The sequence below is a fragment of the Euleptes europaea genome, chromosome 1 (genome assembly GCF_029931775.1).
Source record: "Euleptes europaea isolate rEulEur1 chromosome 1, rEulEur1.hap1, whole genome shotgun sequence".
NCBI lineage: Eukaryota > Metazoa > Chordata > Lepidosauria > Squamata > Sphaerodactylidae > Euleptes > Euleptes europaea.
This window is the reverse complement of record NC_079312.1, coordinates 122,884,902-122,904,544: the sequence shown is the minus strand read 5'-3', so window position 1 is coordinate 122,904,544 and position 19,643 is coordinate 122,884,902. Positions and strand designations below refer to the sequence as shown.

General features: G+C 44.1%; 1 protein-coding gene across 1 annotated transcript; it reads right to left on the bottom strand.

The window, feature by feature from the left end:
• Positions 1-4,138: 4,138 nt before the first annotated feature.
• Positions 4,139-19,003, bottom strand: GSG1L2 (GSG1 like 2). Its single transcript, XM_056862753.1, has 5 exons — positions 18,687-19,003; positions 9,576-9,623; positions 7,150-7,302; positions 5,920-6,031; positions 4,139-4,499 (listed from the first exon to the last, which is right to left on the bottom strand). Exons 1-5 carry the CDS (start codon positions 18,979-18,981, stop codon positions 4,208-4,210), a joined length of 900 nt encoding a protein of 299 aa, XP_056718731.1. The 5' UTR covers positions 18,982-19,003; the 3' UTR covers positions 4,139-4,207.
• Between the last annotated feature and the right edge of the window lie 640 nt (positions 19,004-19,643).

Below are 19,643 nucleotides of genomic sequence, written 5' to 3'. Positions count from 1 at the left end.
CTGCATGGGTCATTTGTGATTATTTCAGCTTTCTCTCAACTGTTCAATCTAAAACAGACCCACATTCACTGTGAAACAGACCAAATAAGCAGTCTCCTAGTATTCCAGCATTATTCTCTCACTAGTGCACTCGCAAATGGCTTTGAGGGGAGGGGTTGGATGAGGGGGAGAGACACATGGAGGGAGAAGTGGGAATGGGCATGGGGAGAAAAACCGGAAATAACAAGTTTGCACAGGACCGGTTTTCGATTTGGGATCGAGGCAGACTTTAAACTCGGGGTAAAACAGCATCCTGAAAACGTGGGGGAAACCTGAGGGGAAAGCAAGGCGACTTCTGAAGGTCGGAAAATACATGTATAATTAAAACAAATTCTCGAAGTATTTGTGGGGGGTGATCACGACAGGAGCAACCAGTGCATAAAAAGCCATAGTAGAACTAGCAGCATATATGGATATCAAATTAAACTTTATAACTTTGAAAACATGGAGATCTTCAATACTTTATTGTAGTAGCACACATTATAGAATATTAATTGTGGATCAAAAATCCCATAGTGGAGAGCGACCTAGGGATAGATGTTTGTACAAACATGGGAGGAAACCCAGGTTTGTAGAAAAAAATGGGAGAAATGTGGCACTTAAAACCTGCAAACATTAGAGGTGGATTAAAAAAATATTTTTCTGGTTACATTCTGCATTGATGTAGCAACCCAAAATGGACCCAAGTATTATTTCTCCCATCTCCCAAAAAAGAGGTAAGAGGGGATGGAATCAGAGAGAGGATGTGAGGGACTGGGAGGAGAGAAAGAACCACGGGCTACAAGGGGGTAGAAAATATGAGGGGAGAAGGAAGGAAGAAGGGGCTGTGAAGGAGAGAGGACAGAGAGGCTGCAGGATAAGGAAAGCAGAGCCAGGAAAAAACAGGAGGGGAAAGCAAGGGCCATCAAAGGAGGGGGGATAAAACAGGAGCAAGTGGGGGCAGCAGAGAAAGGAAGAGAGGGTGAGGAGGGTGGCCAGTGAGAGGTAGAACAGGAGTTTCCTTTGTGAGAATGGAAAGGGTTCCAGGAGAAGAATAGAGCCTAAAGGAATGAGCAGATTTCCTTAATTCTTTGATAGTGGAATATGATTGGTGCTTATAAAAACTTGTGCTTCTCAAGTAGACAGTCTGATTCTTTCCTATCCTGAGGTTTGAAGAAAAATCCATTGCAGGCAATACATTGCCTACAAGAATGGGCAACTAAAAAACAAACAAACAAGCTGTGGATATTTAATACTTCTATGAATATAAGCACATAATTGGAGCTTTAATATTCTAACATAATGTTTAGGAGTCTTCAAAACCATATTCAATAGAAATGGAAATATAATAGGAAAATGATAGTATAGGAAATTTCAGGGATCATTCAGCATCAGCCTTTTCCAAGTTTCAAAAGCCATTTCAGAATAATTGCCAATTATTTTTGATATCTGTGCCAATCCAGGTGTATCTGAAATGGGAATTCCTGTGATAAATATGGTTAGTGAGCATTTCAGGAAGGTATTCTTTCCCAACAAATACTTAAGTCTTGCCAATGGAATGATTCTGAGAACTGATTATTTTTTTAAAAAAGTCTTCTTTCTGGTTCCTTCTAATGTCATTATGTTTGTCCTTCACTAAACCTTTCCTCCTTTCTTCCCCAATACCCTGTTGGAGCAAAGTTACTTGTACTTTATGGACCATTGTCCCCTTAAGAATTTTATGTGCTCTATATACTACTGCCCCGTGGCACACAGTGCTAAGCTGCAGTACTGCAGTCAAGGCTCTGCTCACGACCTGAGTTTGATCCCGGCGGAAGTCGGTTTCAGGTAGCCGGCTCGAGGTCGACTCAGCCTTCCATCCTTCCGAGTTCGGTAAAATGAGTACCCAGCTTGCTGGGGGTAAAGGGAAAATGACTGGGGAAGGCATTGGCAAACCACCCCGCAAACAAAGTCTGCCTAGGAAACGTTGGGATGTGACGTCATCCCATGGGTCAGGAATGACCTGGTGCTTGCACAGGGGACCTTTACCTTTTTATACTACTATGCTGTAGTAGGCAACCCTAGCTTAGCTTCATTATTCTCATAAGCAGTATCACCAAACATACCTCTGCCTGGATATATCAACAGTGTACTTATCCTTGAAAATCTGGCTATAAATGTTTCATGTATTTGTTCTTTACTATGTATGCATGGATTCATTGTCGTAGGGGAGGTTGTGGGCAGAGAAAAGATCAGAAGAGGGGAAGAACCATTCAGATGTTTCAATACGTTATTTCATTTTAATGCATGGAAATTAAAAATGTACCATTGTCTGGCAACGTTAAGCTAAAAAGAAGTCATGCAGCAATACCCAGAAATGAATGTGATTTAAAACTGCAAATGCTATCATGAATGAAATACTTAATGGCTGAGACTGAAACAATGTTAGTGAAAGAGTCATCATGCTATCCTGATATAAATATTATCATATTCTGTCCATGGTGATTTGGACACTGCTACTTCTAAAAATCCAGAAAGCTTGTCACTCTGTCCCAGCACACCCTGAACTCTGCCCCATGTGGTGGTAAAGCCAATGAGCTCTCTTTAATGGTACTTTCATTTTTGACACCTAAGTCATGCTTAAAGTTGCCAGACTCTAGGCAGGGCCTGGAGATCTCCCAGAATTACCTATGATCTCCAGATGACAGAGATCAGTTCCCTTGGAGAAAATGGATGCTTTGGAGGGGTGCATTTTAAGGGATTATACCCCGATGAGCTCCCTCCCTTCCTCAAACCCTGCCCTCCCCAGGTACCCCTGAAAAAACTCCAGGGATTTCCCAGCAGGGCCTGTACTGCCTAGGTACTAAAAACAACAGTATAACTCTGTGCCTTTGAGAGTTTTTGACATTTGTGGCAAGCTTTAGCACTTCTGTCTTACTAGCCCAGTTATTGCTCCTCCTTTAACTGCAGTATTAATGTGAAGTCCCTAAAAAGGAGACATAGGATTGTCTAGTAGACTTCTCATAATGTAGAGTTAACTTCTTCTGTTTATGTTCATCTTTCATTGTTGCCAGAAGTATAAATTCCCACTGCCAAATTATTATCCCCTCAGAGAATTCCCTGGCACCAAAAAGTTAGAATATGGAAACTTTTTAATGACTTGGCTGTAAGAGAACTTTTCAAGGTGCCTCAGTGGGCATTATTAAAAAGCCCAAGGAAGTTGGTAAATTGAAATCATGTACAGTGGTGTAAAACGTAGCTATAATATGCGTGGGCTATGAAAGCTTCACATAGCATAGCCCCTAAACACATTCTAAAGGAAAAACAAGCAGCCATTTAAGGGGAAAAGCCAAAAAAGTTGTATCAAAACAAACAGGATTGTTTCCCTCTTTGTAGAGTTCAGCTGTCTGGAAGAATCAAATCAATAATTTCCCCATCTTTACCCTAAAAGAAGTACATAAAGTCATCTTGATGAAGACAGTAATAATAGACATCCCTACATTTTCCAGCCAAAATTACCCATGCCAGTAAGAGAATGAAAAAACATTAACGATGGTCTTTTATCCATGGGAGTTTTACCGGGGGTTCGAGGCTCTCTTGACCTACACTTTTCTGTTCCAAATCCTTAAAATGCTATGCATGTTGTTCGCCCTAGAGAAAGTCCTGGGGTTTCTGAAGTTCTATAGAATCACCAGCAAAAAACCAGAAATGTCTGAGAGTCCCCATCCCTTGAAAACACTGCTTTGTAATTGGCTGTAGTACTGTGAGAAAAACGTCAACCCACCCATCCCCAGCTCCCCTCTCCTGCACTTTGGCTTTTGCATGGAAATGGGGATGATTTGACCTGGGCTGATCACAGGGCAGATCAAAGAATCGTGTTACAACAGGATTGGGAAGACCCAGATATTGCACAGGCTGGGCGCAACATAATCTCTAAGGGATAGAAAACTCATGCATAACCCCAACGAAAAACCGCATCAGACCAGCGGAGAAAGTAAGTCAAAGTGCCCATGCATAATAGACCTTTGGCTGGATCATGTCCTCAAGAGAGAAGCAAAAGGAAAGAGGAAACATGGAGGAAGTTTCTTCTCAGCTTTCTCATTGTGTGTTCCCAACATGTTGTGCAGTTAGAATGTCAATCCTTGCCAAAGAAAGGAATGCATCAAAAGTACACATGGACAATTTCCCCCCAAAGTTGTATCACATACATTTAGCAATATTCCTCACAGTGTGTCATGGGAATATTATTTAACTCTGCAAATGCTGTCGGGTTGGCCAGACTGCGTACATCTGTCAGCTGATGCATGAAGTCCTCGGTTGTGCTGTGAACGGTGTCAATGTACATCTTCCATGCCTTCTCTGGAGCAGGAGTCTTGAGTTTCGTTTTTAAACTTCTCTCCAGCCTTTTCTGCTTATATTTAAATTCCAGGATAGTTTTGGTGTATCTGTTCATTGTGGTCACAGAGGAAGCCATACAGCAGGCAAAGGAGCCCCATGCAAGACTGTAAAAAAAAATCAGGCATAAAGTGGCAGAAAAGGCACACAAAAACACAGAGCTTTAAAAAATATTACCCAGGGTATATTGTGTTAGGGCTGCCAGGTGCTCCCAGGCCACCAGCAGGGGATGGGGGAAGGGGGAGGGTTGCCAGATCCAGTTTGGGAAACTCTTGGAGATTTGGGGATGGAGCCTGAGGAGGTCACGGGCCTCAGTGAGATACAGTGTCATAGAGTCCACCCTCCAAAGCATCCATTTTCTCCAGGGGAACTGATTTCTGTAGTCTGGAGATGAGCTCTAACTCCAGGGGATCCCCAGGTCCCACCTGGAAGCTCGCATCTCTGTTTGTGGCTGAGGAAAGAGAGATGTGGGCCTGAATGGCATAGTAGAGGATCAGGAGGGAGTGTGCCCAAAGTACCATATGACGCTACTGGGAGACTCTCTTGGCTCACAGGAAAGTCACAAAGGATGAAATTGTTTATTTCCTTTCTGCAAATTTTACAAGATTTCATGTCATCTTTAATTAGGGTTGCCAACCTCCAGGTACTAGCTGGAGATCTCCCACTATTACAACTGATCTCCAGCCGATAGAAATCAGTTCACTGATTTGGCCATTGGACTCTATGGCATTAAAGTCCCTCCCCTCCCCAAACCCCACCCTCCTCAGGCTCCACCCCAAAAATCTCCAGGTATTTCCCTACCTGGAGCTGGCAACCCTATCTTTAATGTGGACCACAACAATCCTTTTCAGTGTATCTTTATAGGATATCTTGGGCTACTAGTCATTTTCAATGAATAATTCTTCCCTGCCTCTTGCCATACCTCATTGTTTAAGCAGAAAGGTCATTTTACAAATGTCTATAATGGGAATAACATTTAATGGTTCCCCTGGGTACTTGTTGCTTTTCACATAGTTGTTGCTGTTAGCTTGTTGGTGCTCCAAGCAGTTGTTCATTTGAGAAGGAAACATACATAATGTAGCAAAAGGCCTTCAGACATTGCTACTTGTCCAGACACCCCTTTCTAGCTCTAAACCAACCAATCAGAATAATTTCTAAATCATGGAATAATTTCTAAATCGTGGAACTCCCTGTCCCAGGATGTGGTAATGGCTGCCAACCTGGAAGGCTTTAAGAGGGGAGTGGACATGTTCATGGAGGAGAGGGGTATTCATGGCTACTAGTTAAAATGGATACTAGTCATGATGCATACCTATTCTCTCCAGGATCAGAGGAGCATGCCTATTATCTTGGGTGCTGTGGAACACAAGCAGGACGGTGCTGCTGCAGTCGTCTTGTTTCTGGCTTCCTAGAGGCTCCTGGTTGGCCACTGTGTGAACAGACTGCTGGACTTGATGGGCCTTGGTCTGATCCAGCAGGGCCTTTCTTATGTTCTTATGATCATTCATTATGAGTTTTAAAACTTACCAGTAGGACCAGCCATAATCCCAGGTCTGTGGGCGCCAGTCTTCTGGACCCAGATTGACAGTCATTTGAAACACAGTTGTATACATCATGTGAGCAACCATTCCCAGGAGGCCTGAAATAGAAAATACAACATTGGCAAGCATCCCTTTCCAATTTAGTCTGCAATTTAACCAACCGTTTGTGGATTATTGGGTGAAGTTCCCAGAAGAAGTTGAAACAATACCCAAAAGTCTCTAGCTGTTCAATAACAATGCTGTTGTCATGTCTTGGACTTTATGGACTTCCATGGTTTGAGCCCAACTGACTGAAAAGGCATAGGCTTTGGTGGTTTACACATGATGGGATAAGGAAGATACATCTCATACTAAAACAGGGATGTGTGTGTGTGGGAGAGAGTCACATTTAATCCAGCCAACGGGATGATTTTGGCATGAGACACACAGATGAAGGTATTTTTTTAAGGAGTGGAGAAATTCTGGGTTTATGCCTGAAGGCGCATCTACAAAGGGTGTTTTTCAGGAATTGATGATCATAGGCACCTCCCCATAGTATTTTTACTATGTACTTTTACATAGTACTCCCCATAGTACTCCCCATAGTACTCCCCATAGTACTGCTGAGAGCTTCCATGGCCCCCCAGACAAAGATTCCACTTGCCTCACCATATAACTGTGATTCAAACCACGCGTCTAAATTTTGTAATTTTATATTTGTACACATGCATATTAATGTACCAGTATATGATACACTTCTTATATCTGATGAAGTAGGCTCTGTTTCACAAAAACTACTTCATATCACAATAAATTTTCAGTAAGGAAAACAGTAAAAAAAAATCTATTACAGTTGACCCTTCTATCTTTACCTAGCACAAAAGCAGGGCAAATTGATCATGTGTAAGTGTTGGATGAGAAGTACTGAGAGCATTGGAACTGATTTTGCTGACATATTTTCTGAAAAGATTATGTCATTTGTCATGTAATATTAAGCTTAATGCCTATATTACAGCATGGAATGAAAAGTTATTACTACCAAGTAACCATCATGGAGATCAGGTGATAGCTAGACCAGCCCAGTTCAGCTTATCCAATCTTCACAGGCACCAGAGGCCTTGAATTGAGCCTGCATTGGTCTACTTTTCATCAGAAAGAGTAGCGAAACCCGACAAATTTTGCTTGTTCAAATTGTTTCTTATATTTCTAAACAGTCAAAGGCAATGCCAAGCTATACCTGCTAAAACAGTGAATATCGCTGCAAACGCATTGAGCTTCAACCCATCCAGGATACTGATGGGATGGCAGATTTCGATCAACATGAGAGTGACACCCATCAGAAGCAACGTAATGTAGAGGAGCTCCGCCGCAATCGACAGCCACAGAACTCCTGGAAAACAAAGGTCAAAAGCAGTGAGCCTTCTAGCTTCTCCAAGTCCAGTTATATATTTCCTGTCTATAAAGCTATTAACGTATACATACAAATAATTGGGTGTTTTTTTTTTTTTTTTTGGAGAATCTGGCAATCTTTTCACAAGTGGAAGTGAAGGTGTTAGATTTCTGTGTCATAATTTTTTTCTCCCCATATTGCTCTGTTTTGCTACCATTTCCTGGCTCTGTTCCTGTGCCTTTAGCAGCACTCTGATATACAGATATTTAGCTGGTGATTTCTCCCCCTTGTGTTTATCTCCATACCATGAGAAGCTGCTAAATCTCTGCATGCTAAGTAGTCAGTAAAAGCAGAGGGAAAGGGTCAGAAAGGACCACTAGTAATTGGAATACTGCTTAACTCTGGAATTCCAAGATGTTTTACACACACACACACACACGTATGTGTTTATATACTTTACATATGCCATTGTAGCTCCATTTGTGCGAGTGACTATGTTCTGATCCGTATGTATATATGAAGAAGGAGTTGGTTTTTATACCCTGCTTTTCTCTACCTTTAAGGAGTCTCAAAGTGGCTTACAATCGCCTTCCCCTCCCTACAACAGACACCTTATGGGTAGGGTTGCCAATTGCCAGGTAGTAGCAGGAGATCTCCTGCTAATTCAACTGATCTCCAGCCGATAGAGATCAGTTCGCCTGGAGAAAAATGGCCGCTTTGGCAATTGAACTCTATGGCATTGAAGTCCCTCCCTTCCCCAAACCCCGCCCTCCTCAGGCTCCACCCCAAAAATATCCCACCGGTGGCGAAGAGGGACCTGGCAACCCTACTTATGGGGGGGGCAAGAGAGTTCAGAGAGAACTGTGACTAGCCCAAGGTCACCCAGCAGGTTTCATATGTAGGAGTTGGGAAACCAACTCAGTTCATCAGATTAGAGTCCACCGCTCTTAACCACTACACCATGCTGGCTGCAATGGAACAAAGTCGCTTGTGCCAATGGAGCTACAGCGGTATTATGAGCTTGGGAATGCTGTGAATGGAGGACTTTGTGTTTTCATTTGGGTTTATTTGTATTTATTTAGGAAGAAGACTCCTGCTCAGATCCATGTGATGTATGAGATCAGTGACAGGAGCTCACTGCATTTTGGGGTGAACATTAAAGCTCTTGGGGACATCAGTGTTTATTAGAGCAGTGGTGCTGGAGAACGGGGTGTTTAACTTTCCTCTGTTTCATTTTATGAATCCAAATCACCCTCCTGAAGTTTTACTAGTCCAGGAAGATACAGGAATTGAGCACTCAACTGAAGGAGGCTAGATCAAACAACTCCCAGACAAGCTTTCTTGTAGCCAAGATTGCCCAAGAGTCTTTTTGCATCTACCCTGTTTTTATCCTATTCTTTCTTAAATTATCTCCAGGTGGCACACCTGGTTTTCCTCTCATCCATTCCATCCTTAAAACAACCCTGTATGATAGGTCAGACACCTAGTCAGCTTCATGATGAAGTGGGGATTTGAGCACAACTCTCCTTATTCCTGCTTGGGTGCAGAAGCTTTCAAAAGGAACATCAGCTCTGAGACAGATTAGAGAGAACCGCCACACCTCCCACAGTCTGTCATGAGCTTTCGGAGGGACACAAGCTTATCACCCAAAACAAAGAGAGCAATCTTAAGCAGGTCTACTCTGAAGTAATTCCCATTTTATTCAGTAGGGCTTACTCCTAGGTAGGGTTGCCAACTTCCATGTACTAGCTGGAGATCTCCTGCTATTACAACTGATCTCCAGCCGACAGAAATCAGTTCCCCTGGAGAAAATGGCCACTTTGGCAATTGGACTCTATGGCATTGAAGTCCCTCCCCTCCCCAAACCCCGCCCTCCTCAGGCTCTGCCCAAAAACCTCCCGCCAATGGCAAAGAGGGACCTGGCAACCCTACTCCTAGGAAAGTGTGATTAGGATTGCAGCTAGAAGGATGTCAGGAAACGGCATGTACCTCCACTGGCAGGTTCTAAACATCATACTCAGCAACATTTGTCCTTTTCCCCAAGGCTCCTTTTGGCTTCAGATATGTCACCCAATTTGGGTCTATCCAAAATGGTGTACCCTGGAGCTAAAACGAGAGGTCCTCCCTCCCATTCAAAATTCAACAACAACAACAACAACAAAACGATCAGAATTTATATCTGAACCATGGAAGTACAGCTACTTTTTAAGACCATGATTCAGAACACTAAAATAAAGGAGCAGAAAGCTAAAATAACGGCAGTATATAATTACCTCGATCCGCTGGGGGCGTCAGGCTGATAAAACTTCTACATTTCTCACCTATAAGGCATATAAAGTGTATACTTTCAATCACCATTTTTTTTAAACTGGATGTCTCATCAGCCAGCTTAGCCTTCTCTCTTCCCAACACGTATTAGGAACTTGGCCTCCCACGATCAGCAAGAAGGGAGTTGAGAACAGATGGTGCGGGAGACCAGACACTGAGGCAAAATATTCTAATGTTATTTCAGATGCAAAGGGAAGACATTAAAAGAACAACAACTTATCTTTATAATGTAAAAGAAAGTTTGGGCTGCTTCGCAAAGGCATACACGTAGCATCGGATATGAAGACTACACTGTGACTTTTCAGCTCTTGTCCATTTCAGATACACAAGGATGGAGCTCTGGTCCTTTCTCACAGCTGTTCCCATATATTTCAAAGGGGTAAACAAAACAAAAAACCCCTACATGTGCAGATCTCTTAGAATACTCATATTTTATATATCAGTATCAAACAGCTGCGAGATTAAGATGTGAAGTTCCCCTGAAGGAATGTATGTAATATTCAACAACTTCTGACTTCTTCAGTTAGCTGATCACATGGAGAGTCGTGAAAACAGAAAACGAAGTTTGACTCAAACACTCACAATTTTCAAGCACACAATTCAATGGGCAAATCTCTAGCCTCCACATATGTAGGACTTTCCATTGGGGCATTTTTCACGGTAGATTTTGCTTCTGTTTTACCACGGACTAAAAAAAAACATGATTTAAATGTTTTTTTCATGGCGGTGATTTATCCCTGTCAATCTCGATGTAGTTTTGGTTTTTCATGGGAACAAAGCACACTGTATTTGACAACGGTTTAGTCTGTCCCTTTTGCAGGAGGCCTCCCCTTCCAACAGGCTCATTGTTTATGCCTGCCCCCAGCTCCGTCCCAACTCCGCCCAGCAGATTACCTCCTGCGGTTCACCAGCCCCAGCGCAAAAAACAAGCACCAGTCCCTCTGGTCTCCTCCATTTTTCTTCCACCCTCGCTCTGCTCTGCTTTTGGAACAGTCAGATTCCAAACTGGGGGTGGGGGGGGGAGACAAGGCAGCACTTTCCTCAAAGCTTCCCTCTATTTTCTATAGGTGTGGAACCCATTGCCCTTTAATGATAGACAGGATTGGGGGGGGGGGCAGGAATTGCATCCATGTGCATGCTGAAAGTGGGAATGGAGGGGGGGGGAGAGGAAAGAAGGCCCCTGGCTTGTACGCCGGCCATGATCCGGCCACATTGCATCGTGAGAGATAGGAGGGCTCCTAGCTTGCGCACCAGCCCTGATCCAGCCAGTGTGCATGGCGGGGGGGGGGGGGAGAGGAAAGAAGGCTCCTGGATTGCGCGCCAGCCATGATCCAGCCACAGTGCATCGAGAGAGAGGAGGGAGATAAGAGCCCCTCTTCAGAAGAGTGATGGGAGGGAGTTTTGCCTTGGGTTTTCCGCTCTCAGGATGCAAATTTTTCCCATCCGATTTCTCAAAAATCCCCCCTCCCCGCTGGGGTAGAGGGGTCAACAGCCCCTTTCCTTGAACATCCCCCCACGGGTCCAACTGCCCTAGACCGAGCTGCCACCACCACCACCACCCCCAGTGCGCGAGGAGCACATGGCGTGGCCCCGCCGGTCTCCCCCTAGAGCCGTCCGTCCGACGTCTCCCTGGGCTTGGAGGTGTGGGCCCAGCTCCAAGGCCCATCCCGGGCGAAGGGTGGGGCAGGCATGCCGCCTACCCGCCTGCCAGCCTCCGGGACAGAGGGAGAGAAGTGCCAGGACTCTAGGCAGGCAGGCAGCCAGCCAGCCAAAGGGGCGGTATTCTTGTCCGAGCGCTAAACTGCCCAGCCAATCACCATTCTTGGGGGAGGAGAAAGGAGACGTCCTGGGGAGCGAAGCAAACATTTTTTCATGGGCATCCGAGCAACAAAACGCACTTCTACCGGAAAGTACGGCTCAGACGTTGTTTGGTTTGCCGCTGACATAATGCGGCTTTTATACCTCTATCAGGGAAAAGCCGGATCTGCAGTGAATAACCAAAATTTGACTCCGACGCAAATCAGCGTTGAAACAGCAGCAAATCTCCATGAAAAATTCCCCATTGACTCAGTTCTTCTTGGAACTACCTTTTATAATATTATCGGTATAATGAAATTCTCCTTCTAACAACATCCAGTCTCAGTGTCTCCAAAATGTACCTTTTTACCCTGACTCGTCTTATTCCAATTCCAAATGTCTATGCTTTGCTGTGACATTTCTCACAGGTGTCTTATTGTCATGCTGTTTGTTTGTGTGTGTGTGTGCATTAAGTCCTGTCAAGTTGCAACTGACTTATGGTGGCCCCTTATGGGGTTCTCAAGGCAAGAGACTAACAGAGGTGGTTTGCCATTGCCTTCCTCTGCAGAGCAACCCTGATATTCCTTGGTGGTCTCCTATCCAAATACTAACCAAGGCTGACCCTGGTTAGCTTCTGAGATCTGATGGGATCAAGCTAGCCTGGGTCTTCCTGACTGTTAGAGATCACTTCTGCTTCCTTCTACAAATTATTTGGCTCATCAGAATTCCTTGTATTTCCTTCTAGTTCCAAACTAAGCCAGCATGTTATTAAATGATGAAAACTTATTCCCCTAAGCCTTTTCTGTGAACCCTTGAGGTATATAGTTGTTAATAATTCCCATAGCCCTTTTTATTTGAGCAAAATGTTTTGTAATCATAATGTTGCATATCCTCATAACTATGTCACTGTTGTCCCCTGCCCAGTTTTTAGACTATGGAGAAGGACTCCTCACTCATTTCCCCTCATGCTATTTTCTCTTTTCAGAGAGCTACAATTTTCTGGAAGTTCTTGAGTGACTGACAAAATCATTTTCACTTTTCATCATTTCCAATAAGAAAAATGCTCCAAAAGTAACACTGGTATTTATGAAGACTAATGTCATTGTACAAATGTCATCTCAATAGTTTGCTGAGAGACCTGAGGGCATGAGCTTGTGGCTACTGTTTGTCCTCTACAGGAAATTAAGTTACTGGTTCACAAGGAAGAATGGTCATTTCCCCTTTTGCTAGAAAAGATTCATCATGAAAGTCAGAGAACGGAATGGACTTCCTGTGGAAGGAGGAAGTGCTATGAATAAATGAAACTGGGAAGAAGAAAAATAACAGCATTGACTTGTTAGGAATATGTTAGCTTTACCAACAATATGACAAAAATGAAGTAGAGAAGGTAGTCTATTTCCAAATGTAGTAGATATGTAAACGGGCAACAGATTATTAGAAACAAGAGGTGGAAATTATATCAATTGGAGAGAAAGGTTCTCTTTAAGCCACAGATCTTACTGTTAAATTGTATAGTTGATTTGCCTAAAAACCTTCAAACAGTAGATTTACATAGGATTACCACAACTAGATTGGTCTTTGCCAGGAATTGGGGGGAAAGCCCCAAAATTCATGATTGGCTGATGGAAGTAAAAGAGACCTAGCACAGGTGAAGCTAATGGCTTATCAACAAAATAGAGATACTTCCAGATTTGCCTCATTAAGGTCAAGGGCTTTGCAGAGAACAGAATTTACAGCAAAATGTGAGATCAGAATTCTTCAGAATTTCATTCATTCTTAATTTCAGCAGGAGACGGTAGAGGTGGCCAGGGTTCCTGGATGTCACTCGTTCCTAGGAATTGCTGGAAACCCTATGGCAAAACCACAGAGTTTCCAATGATTCCTGTGGATGACTGATGTCACTTCTGGGTTTTCCTGGAAGAGGTGTTATGCTGTCAACACAATGACCATTAAAAAAAAAAATCCCTACCACTGCTCTGAGCAACAGCAGGAAACAAGAGCCAGGGAATTCCATGCCCCCACTTGGAGGGCTGCAAATCCTAATTTTACAGGGGTTTTATGTACAAAAGGGCAAGTGTCCAATAGCACCTTAAAGACTAACAAAATTTCTGGCAGGGTATGGGCTTTCATGAGCCACAGCTCACTTCTTTAGACACAGCTAGGATGTGATTGCATCCATCCTTAAATAGAGACAAGTGAATTAGACACACAATGTCTAAAAGGAGTTTTGTGTGAATTAGACACACAGTGTCTAAAAGGGGTTTTATGGTTTGAGTGGTCCTTGTACCTATTACGTATACTCTTTTTATTATGTACATCATTTTATTGAATTGAATAAATATTTTTTTAAATGACAAATGGGCTTCCAACTGAGATTCAGCAGTATAATTCAAATTTACACATTCACAAACAAATATGAACAATTTATCCAGCAAATTTCAACTTCTCTAAGCACTTCAGTGACATTATCTCCAGAATGTGTTTAACAACCCTGTAAAGTAGGCCAGTAGTAGGACCAAATTGCACATTATAATTGAGATTTGTAATTAGATCTCCTGATATATGTGTGTGTAAAGTGCCGTCAAGTCACAGCCGACTTATGGCGACCCCTTTTTGGGGTTTTCATGGCAAGAGACTAACAGAGGTGGTTTTGCCAGGGCCTTCCTCTGCGTAGCAGCCCTGGTATTCCTTGGTGGTCTCCCATCCAAATACTAACCAGGGCTGACCCTGCTTAGCTTCTGAGATCTGACGAGATCAGGCTAGCCTGGGCCATCCAGGTCAGGGCCCTCCTGATATATACTTTAAGAATAAAGAGCAACTGCAGTGAGATGGACTAATGTGAATTGAAACTACATTGATGAAGAAGGGAGTTAACCCTTTCCCTCCCTCCCTTCTGGAGATCCTAGTACTCCTGGAAGTGACAAAAGCAAGTATCATACAGATGACTTAATTTAAAGTTAATGTACATGCCAGGAGATCATAGATCTTCAACATAATGTATAGTTTGGCCTTCATTATCATCTGATTGATGGGTGGATGGTGGGGGCTGACCAAAGGCCACCTGAAAAGCTTATAAATGAGGCAAGGTTTTAACTAAGGATTTGTCATTCTCTCCTCCATTTTATCAGGTGCAGAGGAGAGCAACGAGGATGATCAGGGGCCGCAAGACCAAGCCTTATGAGGAAAGGATGAGAGAGTTGGGACTGTTTGGTCTGGAAAAGAGGAGGTTGAGGGGGGGACACGATTGCTCTCTTTAAGTATTTGAACGGCTGTCACTTAGAGGAAGGCAAGGAGCAGTTCCTGTTGGCAACAGAGAATAGGACTCACAATAATGGGTTTAAATTGCGGGAGGAAAGGTACTGGCTGGTATTAAGGGGTAAATATTCACTGTAAGAGTTGTTCTACAGTGGAATCAGCTACCTAGGGAGGTGGTGAGCTCCCCCTCACTGGCAGTCTTTAAGCAGAGGCTGGACAAGCAAGTGTCAGGGATGCTCTAGGCTGATCCTGCATTAAGCAGGGGGTTGGACTAGATGGCCTGTGTGACCCCATCCAACTATACGATTCTATGATTCTATCTTCACAACAGTCACCCTGTGGGGTAGGTTAGGCTTGGAGAGAGTGGCTGGCCCAGCCCCCAAGGTCACCTAGCAAGTGTGCATGGCAGAGTGGCTCTTTGGACCTTGGTTTCCCAAATGCTAGTCTGACACCAAACTATGCCACACTAGCTCTCTTCACATGAATTTATTGGGATAACACAAATGCAAAGACGATGGGGGGCACTTGCAATGTAGAAGTAGCAGGTGGATGGAAGAGGTAGTTAGTCTCGTCTCTTCTACACCTACCAGTTCTTCCTGCAAGTCCCACCACTGAAGTAGGGTTGTCAACCTCCAGGTACTAGCTGGAGATCTCCTATTACAACTGATCTCCAGATGATAGAGATCAGTTCACCTGGAGAAAATGGCCGCTTTGGCAATTGGACTCTATGTCATTGAAGTCCCTCCTCTCCCCAAACCCCACCCTCCTCAAGCTCCTCTTCAAAAACCTCCCACCAGTGATGAAGAGGGACCTGGCAACCCTACCCTGAAGCCATTCTGCCCACTGGCTTGCTTAGCTGGGGCAGAGGCGAATCTACTGTGAAACTAATGAAGCTTAAGCTTCAGGTCCCCCAAATCCTGGAGGGGCCCCCGAAGCAACGTTTTTTTTTAATGAGTGAATTTCTCTACAATATAGATGGAGTTTTTTAGTGATAGAATAATAAGCCAATGGGTTGAAGTACTTAATATTGACTTTAGAATATGCTCTAGTACCCATTTCACATGGCCTCAAAATGTTCCTGTAATTGGTCAAATTTCAAAATTTTCTTGGGGGCTTGCAGTGCTCGAACCCCCAGCTGTAAGGGCTCACTGAGCTCACCAGAATCTATTCATAGCCTACATTTTGGCAGCTGGATCCTCAAATCCTTCGTTGGTGCACGGCTTAATAATTCTATAGTTCAGCTCTTAGGCTAGAGCCAATCAGCACCATAAAAAGACATCTGAATTCTCAATTCAGGCTGCATCCGTCTCGCTTGTGCATTTTAACACCAAAAGATCAGATTTTCACCTCTTTATCCTAACGTGCCCCCTCTGATGACCCCTCCCTATTATTATTATTTATTAGTTAAATTTGTAGCCCACCCTCATTCCCGGTCAAAGCTGGGCTCAGGGTGGGTGTCATGATCCTAGGCCTGAAGTGCAGTCTACAGTTACCAGGTCTACTTCTCCCAGGTACCCTCTGGGCCTTGCGATTGGTGGAAGTGGATTTGTAGGGAAGGCTAGGGCCAATCAGGGGTAAGGGACTGGTGCCTGGGGAGAAGGAATAAAATGCCTTGCCTGAAAAGGGAGGAGGTTCACTCCTAGGGAGCAGGGCTAGGGAGACGCTGCTGCAGACGGAGGGATCCCTCAGCTAGGAGAGGGCTAGGGATAGTAAAGATAGATGTGTTAGGGTTTTTATTTGTTTGCCTGCCTTTACTGGTTTTGTCGTCCTATTGTGGCTTGCGTTATCATTATTATTAGACCTTTTAAATAAACTGTTTGTTACTCTGCCCTGGGACCTCATGCCTCATTTGGTCACCTAGAAAGTACACTCTGTTGGGAGAAGAAGCAGCCAGGGGCAGGGATGGTGCTCTGGGCCTTCTTGAGTTAGGCTCACACCAGAGTGGTGGCAGCTACTGAAGATCCCCATTACTCTCTCTTACCTGACAGCAGGTAACAACAATCATAATAAAATCATACATATCTAAAATTCATAAGTAATCAATAAAATTCATAAAACCATTCAATACAGTTAACAAGATGGTACTCATATAATTACAGGGCCATTGGAGGCCCGGCCAAGCAGCCAAATCCTCATGTCAGAAGCCCCGAGGGAGAGGAGAGGGAGGCCAGTAATGCTGACAACCTGTGGTTGCCCTCAATTGTAGGCCTGGTGGAATAGCTCTAGTTTACAGGCCCTGCAGATCTTCTGAAGGTCCCATAGGGCCCTGATGTTACTTGGAAGAACAGTCCATCAGGCTGGGGCCAGGGCCTTGTTGGATGTTGCCCTATTGTTGCTGGTTGAGAAGGGGCCCCCATAACAGTTCAAGCTTCAGGGCCCCAAAAATGTAGGTCCGCCACTGAGCTGGGGGGGGGGGATTGTTTAAACTATCTAGAAGCAACAGGGTCTGTGTGTGAGAGAGAGAGTGTGAGAAACATCTCCCCAAATCCACTCTGTCTCCCAAGAAAATACCCCACTTGCGTGGCATAGTGGTTAAGAGTGGTGGACTCTAATCTGGAGAGCTGGGGTTGATTCCCCACTCCTCCACATGAGCAGCAGACTCTAATCTGGTGAACCAGGTTGGTTTCCCCACTCCTCCACATGAATCCTGCTGAGTGACCTTGGGCTACTCACAGTTCTCTCAGAACTCTCTCAGAACCCCCCTATCTCACAAGGTGTTTGTTGTGGGGAGGGAAGGGAACGCTGTTGTAAGCTACTTTGAGGTAAAGGTAGAGAAAAGTGGGGTATAAAAACCAGCTCTTCTTCTACCTCACACTTACCTTGTGAGAGAGTTGGAAACATCTTGCATTTTTCTCTTAACATTAACCACAACACAGCTCTGTTAAGCTTTAAGGTTCAAACAGCACTGAAAATATTCTACTAATGGTTAGGTTCAGGGAGACGAAAGAGCCCATTTCTCATCGAGGCAGACTAATTTTGAACTGCCTTGATATTTAAGCAGACAATATTTTAAAGCCATGTAGAATAGCTAATCTTCCTTCTTTTTCAAATAGCATTTTTCTTACCAGTACAATAAAGAGGTGCTGCAGCAGATTTCTTACTGTTGTAGTACTGACCATTGTACTTTAATTGTCAAATGACCAGAACTGATGATCTAGGCTGGCTCTCTGAACCTCTTCTCAGTAAGTACAAAATAACAGGTTTCTCTCTTTCTCAGACAAAATTGAATTTTAATACTACTTTTTGTCATGAGCTGGAATCCTCAAATCACATATTACAATGGGCTATTTCTGAGTAAGAGTGTGTGTGTTTTAGGGACAGCAACTAAAGTTAATAATTTATTCTGTGTTTCTTTTTAAAGAGCCGATTTCAACTTTTTAAATAAAAAGGCAGACTATTTCTTGTTCATCTCACCCTGGATTCAAAAGCTTAGCTCTGGAAGCCAACCCTAAGCAGGTCTACTCAGAAGTAAGTCCTATTTTGTTCCATGTGGCTTACTCCCAGGAAAATGTTCCTAGGATTGCAGCCTCTATTATATTCTCTTTCCTATATGAACCTGCAATATGCGTGATCAGTTACGGGATTCCACTTCCAACAATCCTTCAAGAATAACATGTTAAAAGGTGCTATACCTCACTGCATCCTCCTTTGTAGCCTTTTCACTATTACCCTAATTTTGCCATCTTCTTAATGAGAATAGTATTTTAGAATCAGTATTCTATTTGTGCTCCCAGGAAGCATCAGGTGTAGGCTATTGGTGCGTTTAACAGATTGGGAAGAGAGGATAAAAGTGACTTGCCCAAGGCAACAATATGAGTCTGTGGCAGAGCAGGAATTTGAATATAGGGGTCCTAAATTTGAGCCCATTGCTTCAAGAGGGACTATTGCAGCTGCTGTGTCTTGCCTCTCCCCCGACCCCTTGTGAGAAGCCAGGTAATAGCCATTCATTCACATACAGACACACACACACACACAAGGAAGCTACTGGAGTGAGAGCCACTCACCTTCTCCATCGAGAGTCTCTTCACAAGAATACCAGATGCCAGCATGAAACTTTCGGTCAACAAACTTGTCATCGCCTGTCTCCCAGACGTACTGAACCACGCTGCTGTCATTTGTGCCGGAGCTGTTGAAGCGGATGCAGTGCGTGCCACCCCGGAGTTCGCTGCAGAAAGGCTTGGCTACTTTCCTGGTTCCTTCGCACCAGTAGCTGCTGCTGAACGCTGTGATGGAGAAGATTAAAGAGAGGAAGCTGAGAGAGAGTGCTGCTGAGGCTCTCTGCCGCCTGTCCACCCCCATTGCCTGAGATCTGCCTACTTGTGGAGCCAGCTGCAGCATTAAAAGACGCTGGAAACACCCACTGCTGATGCTTTCTTTTCTCGGCATCCACTGAAAATAACCTTTTTAGTACAGTACTGGATTCCCCACCAGGAAGCGAGTCTTGGCAGATCTGAAGTTAAAACGAGTAGTTAAGAGAAGTACTTGGGCAGAGATAATCAAATACTGGATTGGAGCCAGAATTTACCAGAACTACGAAAACCTGTGCCTTCTGCCTCCAGAGCTATTGACCTGACAATGCCAGGACTCAGGCATGGGTATTTCCCCCCCACCCAACAATGGCAAGAATGAAAGTCTCTGAGCATACAGACTGCATTTCTTTCTCACTGAGTAACCACAGCCCACCTCCCCCACCCCAATACAAGGGGGATTTAGATTGCAAGAATTCCTGGTCAACGGCTGTTTGCTCCAGACAGATATCAACCGATCCTTTGAGAAATCACTGCTGTAAATTCCTTGCAGAGAGCGAGAGAGCTGAAAGAGGCACAGGTCTGGCTGGCGGGGCCGGGGGAAGATTATAAAGGAAATGAAAACGCACAAGAAAAGAACATAAGCACATCTGTTGCTACCTAGGAATCAGATTAAGTCCCGGGTAAACTCAGGAGATGTTGTAGACAAATTTA